The sequence below is a fragment of the Dysidea avara genome, chromosome 3, assembly GCF_963678975.1.
Source record: "Dysidea avara chromosome 3, odDysAvar1.4, whole genome shotgun sequence".
Classification (NCBI taxonomy): Eukaryota; Metazoa; Porifera; class Demospongiae; order Dictyoceratida; family Dysideidae; genus Dysidea; species Dysidea avara.
The window spans coordinates 5494719-5507241 of record NC_089274.1 but is presented as its reverse complement, the minus strand read 5'-3'; the positions used below and the strand labels follow the sequence as shown (position 1 = coordinate 5507241).

General features: G+C 37.4%; 1 protein-coding gene across 1 annotated transcript in view; it reads left to right on the top strand.

The window, feature by feature from the left end:
* LOC136249043 (uncharacterized) overlaps positions 1 to 10188 on the top strand; it is a 51299-nt gene extending 41111 nt beyond the window's left edge. The window contains exon 4 of the mRNA XM_066040950.1: positions 8701 to 10188. Within this exon, the coding sequence (XP_065897022.1) occupies positions 8701 to 10006 (1306 nt within the window). The 3' untranslated portion in view covers positions 10007 to 10188. The remainder of the gene's footprint in view (positions 1 to 8700) is intronic.
* The last annotated feature ends 2335 nt before the right edge of the window (positions 10189 to 12523 follow it).

The window sequence follows — 12523 nt, the reverse complement described above, 5'->3', positions numbered from 1 at the left end:
TTACACCGAGGAACTGCATCTGACCTGGCACAACTGTTTCACTATCCTGCTTACATGCTTTCACTCTAAAGATTCATACATTACCTTATTGGTCAATTACACTGCAGGTGTTTCAAAACTGGGTTTTTGTATGGCAAGAGGTATATGTGTCACTGCAACATCAGAACTGAAAGTGCATAGGACAAGTTCTGAACTTTTGCTTGCCATGCAGTAACTATAACTGCAAATTGTGTTGACTTTAAATTATGCTCAAGTTCATTTCTCTTTGTGACAGTCGGTAAGGTAAACATCAAAATGTAGAAACTGAAACTGTACCGTGTGTACACAACCTGTATGTAATGTAGGGTATACTGTATACAATTGCCTTAGCTCGCATGCAGTTTAACTAATTAGCTAGCCTTGCATGCATGTTTCACTATAAATTATTATGTACTGCATAAGGATCATGTACTTTAAAGCACTATCGACATACATGCTACACAGCAAATATAGGACACTAATATTTATGCTTGGTTCCCAATATATTAATTATTGTTGCGTTAGTTCTCATGTAAAGCAGCAAAGGTTTTGTTTGTTCTATACAGCACGTTGAAGTCACTGGTAGGGAAGATGCACTGAATAATTAAACTACATTCCTGCCAAAACCACAAACAATAAACTTTAGTGTTTTGCATCATTAATGACATAAGAAAACCTCATGCTCTTTAAAAAATGTGACATCACCATGTACCCTACATAGCTACATTAGCAGTGCTGGTGTTTAATGCTTAGTCCCTCTTCGTGGCATTAAAATGTTCAATGTGGAGATGGTCCTGCACATAGGGCAGGTACCAATGCTAGTTATATATATAACAAGTACACGAAAAAATTTGGAATTTTCAACTAGAGTAGGGACGACAGTACATTGATAAAAAGTACTGAAACGAGTGCATAGGGGTAGTGAACAATGCTAAAATACAGTTAAATAATAAGACGTGTTATATCCCTACTGTGCATTTCCATTATGGCATCTTAAGCACAGTAGGGATATAACACGTCTTATTATTTAACTGTATTTTAGTATTGTTCACTACCCCTATGCACTTGTTTCAGTACTTTTTATCATTGTACTGTCGTCCCTACTCTAGTTGAAAATTCCAAATTTTTTCGTGTACTTGTTTGTTAACTTTTTGTAAATAATTTTATTATAGCTGGTGACCCCACGCATACCGCATCTGAAAAGGCACCGCGTGCCCCAGCTATATCAATTATCGTGTGAAAAGTGAAGTTACCATTACACTTCGTAGTCAGCTATGTTGAACCCGTTACACAGCATTTTAATCAAGAACTTGTTGAAAGCATTTCGGGTTGATCTGAAAGCTTGTTTGGGTTTAGTTTTACCTCACCAATACTGCCTCATCGTTGTAAGGGAAAATTGAGGCTGATGTTTGGGTGATATTATTTTGTGGGCCACGCCTACTCCTTACTATACAGTTACTATCGTACTGTATGATAAGCCCTACTCTACCTTTTACACATTCGTTAGCTATAACTTTGTTAACAATGATGTTACCAAATAAGCTGTGCTTTCTTTGTACCTGTCATAGGTTAGCTATACAGTACACATTGATCATTGTAGTGGGAATATGGCGGAACACAATAAGTAATTGTTGCACATAAGGACGATGCTGCTGGGGCGACTGACAACTGACAAGGAACTGTGACAAAACATAATATGCAGGGTTTCTATGAGATTATGCACTTAATACATTATTATTCATGCATTGAATTAGAAGTTTTGTATATGCATTTTACACTTAATAGTGTTAACAGCTTTAGATAGTTATTTGACTATTCCAATCATGTATGTATATGGTTTTGCTGACTTGTGTAGACAGTAGTAAGCACATGCAAGGATACATAAAGGAGTGTTAATACTGTAATAGCGAAGAATGTGTTAGTCACAAAGAAATGCGTTTAGAAATGCTAGCAGTTAAACCTAGCTGCTAAACAACAAACACGCTAATACTAAACAAGATGTCTTACACGTGTATCTTGTCGACGACGTACAATAGGTCCTGTATAAACCAAACGTCCTGTATAAACCAAACGTCAAATCACAAACGTATTCTAAAAGTTTGGTGCGATAACACGTGTATTCACAATGATTATGGAAGCCCTATTGATACTGATGAGCAATGGCCATGATAAAGAAGGATCAAAGGAAAATCAGTAAGCAATAGCGCATACATTGTAGGATATTTAAAATACTAAAAGTTTCATCTCCATGAATTCGAAGCATTTCCGCCTAAGAAGTAAGGCTGTAGCTGTAGCCAATTTTCCGCTACGCTTGACTGAACGCAGCAGGCAGGCAGGCAGGCAGGCAGGCAGGCAGGCAGGCAGGCAGGCAGGCAGGCAGGCAGTGAGGCAGTAGAAAATTCGCGAAAATAATTTTTTTTTTTTAATTTCGTAGCACCTAATCGAAAATGCTTCTGGTTGTTCTGAAGGCATGTTTGGGCTTGGTTATACCTGACCAATACTGTCAAGTGGCCGTGAAGGGTTTGCAAAGATGATTTTGGTTTGATTTATCTTCGTAGACCACGCCCACATCTTTGTCGTCCCTACCATACAGAACTATCGTACTGTATGATACATATATTTATTACAGAACTCTCCATGGTGGTTTCTTTGTAACTGAACACTCTACAAGGTGACTTCTTCTAGCTACTCTCTCTACAGGATGAATTGTTTGTAGCTGAACGATCTGCAAGGTAACTTCTTCTAGCTGATCTCTCTACAGGGTAATTTGTTTGTAGCTGAACTATCTACAAGGTAACTTCTTCTAGCTGAACTCTCTACAAGGTGATTTCTTCTAGCTGATCTCTCTACAGGGAGATTTGTTTGTAGCTGAACTCTCTACAGGTGATTTGTTTGCAGCTGAACTGTCTACATGATGATTTCTTTGTAGCTGAACCCTCTACAAGGTAACTTCTTCTAGCTGAACTCTCTACATGGTGGTTTCTTTGTAGCTGAACTCTCTACAAGGTGACTTCTTCTAGCTGATCTTTCTACAGAGTGATTTGCTTGTAGCTGAACTATCTACAAGATAACTTCTTCTAGCTGATCTCTCTACCGGGTGATTTGTTTGTAGCTGAATTCTGTATAGGTGATTTGTTTGCAGCTGAGCTCTTTACAGAATGGTTTCTTTGTAGCTGAACTCTCTACAAGGTAACTTCTTCTAGCTGATGTCTCTACAAGGTAACTAGTTTGTAGCTGAACTCTCTACATGGTGGTTTCTTTGTAACTGAACTCTGCAAGGTTCCTTCTTCTAGCTGATCTTTCTACAGGGTGATTTGTTTGTAGCTGAACTCTCTAAAAGGAAACTTCTTCTAGCTGATCTCTCTACAGGTGATTTGTTTGCAGCTGAACTCTCTACATGGTGGTTTCTTTGTAGCTGAACTCTCTACAAGGTAATTTCTTCTAGCTGATCTCTCTACAGGGAGATTTGTTTGTAGCTTAACTCTCTACATGATGTTTTCTTTGTAGCTGAACTCTCTGCAAGGTAACTTCTTCTATTGATGTCTCTAGAGGGCGATTTGTTTGTAGCTGAACTCTCTACATGGTGGTATCTTTGTAGCTGAACTCTACAAGGTGATTTCTTCTATCTCTATATATCCATAGTTGCATGAACTCCCCACAAGGTAACTTCTTCTAGCTGATCTCTCTACATGGTGAATTGTTTGTAGCTGATCTCTCTACAGGGTGACTTGTTTGTAGCTGATGGTTACTTGTTTCTAGCTGATCTCTTGAATTCTCTTCAGGGTGACTGCTCTATTAGGATGACTGCTCTATTAGAGTATCTCAATCTTGCACTTGCTGCACCAAGTTGGATTTCGTGTTATAACTTTAAGTCTGATTCTTCTACACCATTGAAGAGCCTTTCTAAGATGATTACTCCATCTGTACAACGATTTTCAAAGCATTACCCCAAGTGGTTTATCTGGTGGGCGTGCCGAGCAGTCGTTTTTTTTTTATTAGCTAATCTCGATTGCATAATTGTTACACACTGTTGGTTTTTTCGTTGTATCTTCCTGGTTTTTAGCTCGATTTCTTTCAAACCACAAAAGGCTTGGAGGTTCAATAGTTGACCTATTCACCCACCGATTTTCAGCTTCTTCCCATAAGCGGTTTACCCTGTAGGCGTGACAACATATTGGTGTTATTTTTCGTGAATAATCGCTCATAACTCTTTGCCTGTTTATCGTATTCAAGCCAAAGTTGGTACCAAGATGCGCCTTTATACCCCCCTTCTGTGTGCCAAATTTCAAGGCAATCAGATATGGCGTTCGCGTTTTATAGCAGTTTTTGTAAGTGTGCGAAAAGAGGAAGAAAAATTAGAAGAAAAAAACGAAGAAACTAAGCCAACTTTTGAAGTCGCATATCTTGGGAACGCTTGAAATGATTTCGCTCAAATTTGGAATGTGGAGTGCTGAAGTTGGATGGCGTGTCCACAGTAAAAATCGTCTTGTTTCATCAAGGCAGCACAGAGCTACGGAGGTGCGAAAATTGCGTTTTTGTTCTTCCTGTCAATATACTCACGGGTGTTGCGCGCCGGCTTCTTGGGCCGCACGACACACTACCGTGTGTCTTGATTACAGATATCCATATAATCACTGATCTACTGTTTGTTCTTTGTGGGTGATGCACCGATCATTAGCAATGAAAACTGATCATTCCTCTGACAGTAAGCTACAGATCAATTTGCCTAGGCAACACCATCCAAATGAAGTAGAATACATTCAACACTACTTTAACTCCATACCAATTGTGAAATTTGCTTGTCGCATGCTCAAAACATATTCCAGGGCCATCAGCATAATAGAGTGCATCAATGTAGATCTCTTTGTGTATGGCTGGCTATAAGGGACACATCAGTCTTGAGATGCTACCTGCATGAGGACTGCATAGATGCTCAGGCAGAGCTGAAATTCCAGTGTTAATACCATATTTTCAAACAACAGTATCAAAACTGTGACATCAGTCACTCTTTGTTGATGTGCCACGTCACCAACATGTGACATTATAGAAATACTTCATTGAAGAAATCATGTGTATACATATCAAATATTGTATACCAAATCATGTCTCTGTTGGTATGGTATGATGTGGTTACTACTTGATCAATTGTAATGTTCAAATGCACCTTTTGGATACAGTGTTTAATACATATTGATAGTCTTAGTAACCCAGCGTATTTTGCGTGGGTACAACTAGTATTATGTTAGTTAAAACTATGCATTGTCATGTGATGGTCTCCCTAATTTCTCCACCTTTTAACCCCATTAGAATGCAAAATGCATCCTGTTACTCGTAGTATAGTCACATCTCACAAGTGATGATTTTCCTAGTTTCTTCACTTTTACTGTGAGGATCTCTACTAGGTTGTAATATTCCCAAGTTTTCTTTCCACTTGTTTCACTACTATTTATAGACAAGGCCACTCCAACTTGATTGTTTTGCCACGTGGTGGGCAGCAAATTCCGTTATTTTATTATGTTAACTACTATCCATGTACACCACTACAGTTGTACATGTCTACACATCTTTATTTAGGAGCTGCCAATACTCATTTATGTTGACTTGATGATTTGCAGTCTCGCATTGAACGGACTTGCTCATTTCCTTTTTTTTTTCAACCCCTCAACATGCCACTGTGGTTTGTCATTTATTAGCTGGACAAGGATGTGAGGATTAACCTACTTACCGTCCACAGTTGTGTGATAATCCAACTCATCGCAAATCTCATCACCTTCACTCCCGGGACCCAGATGAACATTTATGCTTTATAAACTCCTGTAATTTTAGAATACTAGATAGATTCAAATGCAGTTGGCTGGCTACAGCTGTGGATACCTGGAAAATCCTTCCAGCTGACATGATTTTACAAGGGGAAGCTTCAGGCTGGCGCACTGTGCTAAAAGACATTCAGCATTTTGTGTGTAACTGACTGTTTAAATATGGTGAGGTTTGTTACTCACTGTTGTTTTCAGACAACACTACCAGATAAATAACTGGAGATATGCACCCAATGAAGAATCATTGCCTGTATTTGAGAAGTGCTTTATGGCATTCCAAAGCATGGATATTGTGTGCAGTATAGTTGTACTTCGTAAGCTTTTTTCTTCTTTAATCAGTAGCCATAGCTTTGACTACCTTGAAAGCATGGTTCACCAACATTGCTCAAGTAAACACACCTCTACTAATACAGTTCTATTATTTTGAAACATGCGCTCTTTCATAGTTTGTTCACAAAACATCAGGGGTAAAGCATCACAGACTTTACACCTATAATGCAAAAAAGACTAAACTGAATTAAGCTGTGCAACAACACCAGGTCAATTCATGCATGGTTTGTTAATTATTCTAGAGATGTTATCTCAAACAAATAGTTAGTTGTGCTTACAAATGTCACCCAATCTGCAAAAACCCAACACAATCGTCTATTTTTCAAATTCCTATTTGTTAAATATTTATAATCTACTTAACCAAATGCATGTTCTGGCAAAATTTCAACCTCATGTGCTAATTAATTTGAGAGTTATAGCCCAACAACAGAAACAATTGATTTGTTTAATTACGGACGCTTACTAAAATGGTTGTAACTTACAAGCAGAATGACACGTGGAGTTGAAATTTACACCATCATGTTTGCCATGAGTAACGGAATCAATTACTGGGTAAGTGTTTACTTGTATCGTCTTTCTTCACTACATAAAAGGGTGAGAAAGATCAATCGCATATTATCACTTCGATGTGACGTAAACAAATGCCCATAACTTCCATATCCTTGCATCTACTAAACAAATAAAAGATTTTCAAACTGCTCTTGAGTAAACAAAATATCCAGGTTTTTATTATTAGGCCCTTCCTTTACTAAACACAAAGCAAAATAATTTACAGAATTTTTAAAATTTATACTTGTGTGATTATGTTGGGTTTTTGCAGATCTGCTCTTAAATGAAGTATAAGTTCTTTCAAGTTTTATACAATCTTATAATGAGTTGACCACTCCAAATTTATTTCCAGTTTCCCATCCACCACCTGTATGGTTTTTAAAATAAAGCCATAAAATTCCATAATTCTATAAACTGACATATCTAAGTATTATTAGGTGTATATAGTCCGGTATCTTATCAGACACAATTGAATGCATGGCGCAGACAAGTGTGCTGGTTAGTCCCAACTACCTGTATTTTACTTGCGATTTTATCCATGTAACATGGATAGTAGAATAATCCATAATTTTGTGGATTTTTAAACTTCTGTAGTAACTCACTGCGATTGTGTCAATTCTACTATACTGTATGATATATATAGAAGAGAGATAATAAGGAATAGGGACCCGCCGATTATGCTGGCATAATTTTGAGCATAATAGGTACCTAAAAGCATTGAGCATAATGCCAGCATAATAGGTTAAATATTTGTACGATAGTATAAATTCTTGCTGGAAAATGACAATTGCAAAATAAGATCGATATACTCTAATAGAGCAGTCAGTAACTCTAATAGAACAATCATCAAACTGACTGTTTTATTAGAGTATATCGATCTTTTCTTTTACATGCAGCAAGAATTTATTATTTATGCTCCAGCCACTCATTTTTTTTCTATACAGTGTTAAACTAGTAGCAAAGCATATGAACTAACAAGGCATGAACATTGAGCATAATCGAGCATAATAGGTAAATATTGAGCATTAATTTAAGCATAATAGGTGAATTGTTGAGCAGTGCAGCATAGCATAATAGGTAAAATTATGAGCATAATCGGTGGGTCCCTAATAAGGAAGTATGATAGTTTCTAGGCATTGTGTATTAACAAGGTATATGCATACTTAAGTATGGAATATTTTGATATAGCGCAGTTTGGTGTGTGTATGATATTCCTTTCAGCATTCTAGAGTCAGTACAAATGTGATTTATATACACTGATTATTTACCTTTCATCTGAGGTGTGAAAAATATGTAACAATGTACTTACATATGTGATTGGGTCTGGGAAAACTGGCCCATGGCAGCAAATTTGATTTTCAATAAGAACACAAAGTTAGTAAGCTACAGTACATGAATGAACTATAAAATTTCACAATCAAAATTAGCTAGATGTGAGTGGTTTGCTTTTGCTGGCTGCTATTCCCAAGCACAGTGGTGATCCATATGAGTGATCTGGGACCCTAATGAAGCTCTGGCCATGCAGTTTGGAGATGGCTGTATGTGGCTGCTGTGCATGGTGTTGAATAAAGACCTGTGCTATAAAAGTCCTTTCATTTTAGCCAGTTTTGAGACCTGAATGGCCTATAACTTGGCCTGTTTCATTGCTATGCCTTCCCTTTTAATTTTGTATACAGCTACTTTCCCTCCTTCCAGCCACCACCACCCACCCTGTTAGGAGCTCAATTGATACAGTCAATCTAAAGTGGCAGGAAAGTTAACTGTTGGATACTTGTGCAGTGGATATGATGCTCTGGAAAGTAAAAAGTTGGTATAAACTGTGGTACACATAATTTCAACCATTGGTGAGCTAAAAGACTGAATACTTAATGATACTTTATAAAATAGGCGATGAGATCAGTTTTCCCAGTCTAGATCACATATGTCGTTTTATGTGGTTTAGAATTGATTTTTGTTATTTTTTAGCAGTGAATTTTTACATATGTAGGTACTATGATGACTTGGTTGTTTGCTACGAGAAAATAAGGAAAATAAAGAATATATCTACTCGGGATAAGGGCAAGCATGACAAGATCATTGCAGCATTGATATGTCATGAAAACGGAAAATCTCCTTATACTGCCATTTTGAGCACAGGAGTTCATAAAAATGACAAAGAAAAGTGTTATTTGGATGGATCATGTGATGGACATGCCCCCAGTATCATATATGCAGCGGCACCTAAATATTTCATGGACGAGATGTTGAAAGCACAGAAAGGTGAAGAATCAATATTTTACCCACTTACTCACAATGCAGGCTTCGTGTTAAAATCTGGTGTTACTTTTCATTTACTAGTAACAGAACCTCCGTGTGGCTTTATTCGTAATCAAGAGGATCCATGCATGGAATGGAAAATGCCATTTGCTGAGTTTCCACACATTCCAACTTGCAGTTCAAGGATCCTAATTGGTGCAACAATGGGAATTCAAGGATATGTCAGCCATTTAATCAATGTAATTGAGAAACCTATTTTGATTGAAAGTGTTATCATTTTTTGCGGTGAAAATTTTATCCAGCATCAGAGAACTGATTTTGGTAATGTTTTCCCTCTTCCAATCATAAAATCGAAGGTATATAATCCAACTGATATTAAGCCTAACTTCAGGCCAATGCACCTTGTAAAAATCATCCAAGCAACTGAGTCCCATGAAACAAGCGATACAGTTTTGGATGCAAAATGTACCAGAAAATGGGATGGACGGAGAGATAGTCTTGTTGCAATGGCAGATTCACGTAGACATGCAGGACCATCAATTCTCACTTTAAACCCTCAGAAAGGAACCGAGTCTACTCTTTATAGCAACTTTTCTATTAAGAAACAAAATATTGATGAATGCCTGCAGGTTGACAAAAACCTTGAAGTGTCTAGAAAAAGTCACCTGAAGTGGGTACATAACAAATTGTTCAAGGAATTAAATGTAGAAACAGCAGCGAAAGTTCTGCTTGCAAACCTTAAGGCTGAGATCGAAAAGAAGCGTCACAAAATTTTAAAATGCATGCATAAAATATCTGAAGCAGTGACAGCTGATAATTATGATGTAAAGACACTGAACATATCAGAATGGAACCGTTGTATATATGGCATTACAGATGAGGTCAATAGCATGAAAATTGAAGGACAGCAAAAAATTGATGATGCAAGCATGATAGCTTGGATTGAGAAGGCCATGCAGGATAATAATCTGATTATGGATTGCATCTGGCATCAGTATATAAATGATGCCTCCAGTAGTGTGCAGCCACTGTTGTAGGTGGTAAATGGATGATGTATATACGTAGGATTTAAATGCTTGTTTTATACTTGTGGTGTAATTGTAATATTTTATGTATTTTTGTAATTGGGATGCTACTGAGGTTTGCACTATTTCTACATGCATGTACTGTTCATTGTAGCATCATGCATTTTAAATTATACCAATTGATTTTAATTTTATTTAGGAGTCTTTAAAAAGTAACAAATAATATTTGTAGAATTCCAACTGGTGTCAGACCTCTCGTATAGCTATGTATGCCAGCTGGGACAGGTAATATATTGCTTCGCTATTGTTTCATAACATTCCTCACATCTAACCCTGATGTAGTTGAGTTGATTAAGCAGCAGGTGTTTCTGTTATGCCCTATTAACATGTAATTTTTAATAATTATTTATAGCTACTTGCTTGAGTATCGTGCAGTGACTGAAAGTGTTTTTTTAATTTTCTCTATACTTTATTAATATATTGTAACAATAGCTGTGTTGCAGAACGATTTTCTAAATATAGGGCCTTGTCATCAAGTAGTAGTGTCTTGTTATCATCCCTAAAGTTGTTTCGTTGCTGGGCATTGCATAGGTTATGGTTAATTACACTGTTTGTGGTAAGTATGTTGCTCTGGTATGTTTGTGTAGAGTAATCTCTGACTAGGTAATGGTCAGTGTTGGGAGTAACACGTTACTTATGTAACGCGTTACGTAATATTATTACTTTTGTGGTAATTAAGTAATATAACGAAATACGCTATAAAAACAGGTAATATAACTCAAGTTACTTTACTTACAAATGTAACGCTTTACCTAAGTACTATAGTTACTGTAACGAATCTAATATTACGTGATATTATTACTACAAGTAACGAAGTTACTAATCTCGTTAGTAATCCACGGAGTAACGCCTAGCCACAACGAAGTAATGAAGCCTACTGAATGAAGCTTATTCACCAGCTTCTTACTAATAACCAAGATTTGCACATTGTCCAACAACGCAATCATGTCACGTGATAAGGTGGTAGTTTCACACGTGACAGCTTAAGGCTGTGGACACAAAGTAATATATATGTAATATTATAGTTACTTTATTTTATGGGTAATATGTAACTGTAACTAAATAATTCAGTTGCAAGTAATATGTAATATGTAACTAGTTACTTTTAGAAAGTAACTTGCCCAACACTGGTAATGGTGAAAGAAAGGATATTCTAGCCACTCAATTTAAAGAACATGACTGTGTTTTATTTCTTTAGTTATTAAAACCTGATGTAGGATAAGTTAATGCTGAATTATCGAGTGGATGAAATGTGAATGTAACGGAATGTTTGTGTAGGCACTAGGCAAATCATGGCATTGGGAACTGTACTTACACACGCTTGGCACACGTGAAAGAGCAGTATCTGTTTTGTTTCTTTAGCAACACAACATGGTGAGTTGGCATCGTGTGAGGCTACACGATAGTGAAACATTCAGACAACTATGCACCTGGCCACAGAAACTGCCAATACGCGCTCACAAAGTCAAGTGGGGGTTCTTCATTTCATTACTATTCACTAGAAGAATAAGTACTAGAATTGGTTTCATATAAAACACTGTCTTCCTCTGTGTAAACGGCTATAGTTTCACCATGAAATAAGTTTTCCCATACACTTTAATACAAGGAATGTTTCACCGTTTTGTGCAATTATGGAGTCGTTTCCAATCCATGTGCAATATTTAACTTTTGTCCACTCAGTATAGTTATACTCCAATGTTGCTGCACCTGCCAAACCTCAAGCTTGTGACTGGGCGTGGCCTGCTTTACCTCTCTGAACTAGTCCACCCCCTTTGGGTTTTGGTGAAGTCCTAATATGAAACTTCCCCAGATGGACTAGACCCAGTCATGTCTTACTAGGGGCATTACCATATTCTAGTAGAGGGTGGGTGGGCGAGACAATCTTCCAGTAAGTGACAGAACGCCTAGACTTCACTACCAATCTCCACGCATGCGCTAGTGCTTATTAAAGCCCACCTGGGGCACTGCTTCCTCCTGTTAAGGTTATGGAATAGTCACGGGCAATTATTCAAAATTTTGAATGCCTATCGATACTTTTTGAGAAGCCCATAAAACCAGTCTAGCAGCGTGAAAAGTTTAAAATGAAGGTGAAGCCCTTCATATTTAATGTTTTGATGTAGTCACAGTGTAGTTTGAGGCAGATGGAACACTACAAGTTGTTGTAGTAAGACAGGTAAGCCCAGCGGCGGAGGAAGTAGTTGATATGAGGGGGGGCTGGGCTGACCCAGACTTATTTCTATAGTTTGGTAAGGTGAGACCAAAAAAAAAAAAAAGGTCGCAACCAACTGACAAGAGCTTTCCACCTCACCAGCTACCATTTCTAGCTGATAAACTACATAAAAATCCTTTCATAGCTCGCTACACACTGACTACTTTATTAGAGTGACTGCTCTATTAGAGTATCTCGATCTTTATCACGGTTTTCAGCCCCACTCCAAGAAAGATAATTTCGGTGTGATATCATTCTGA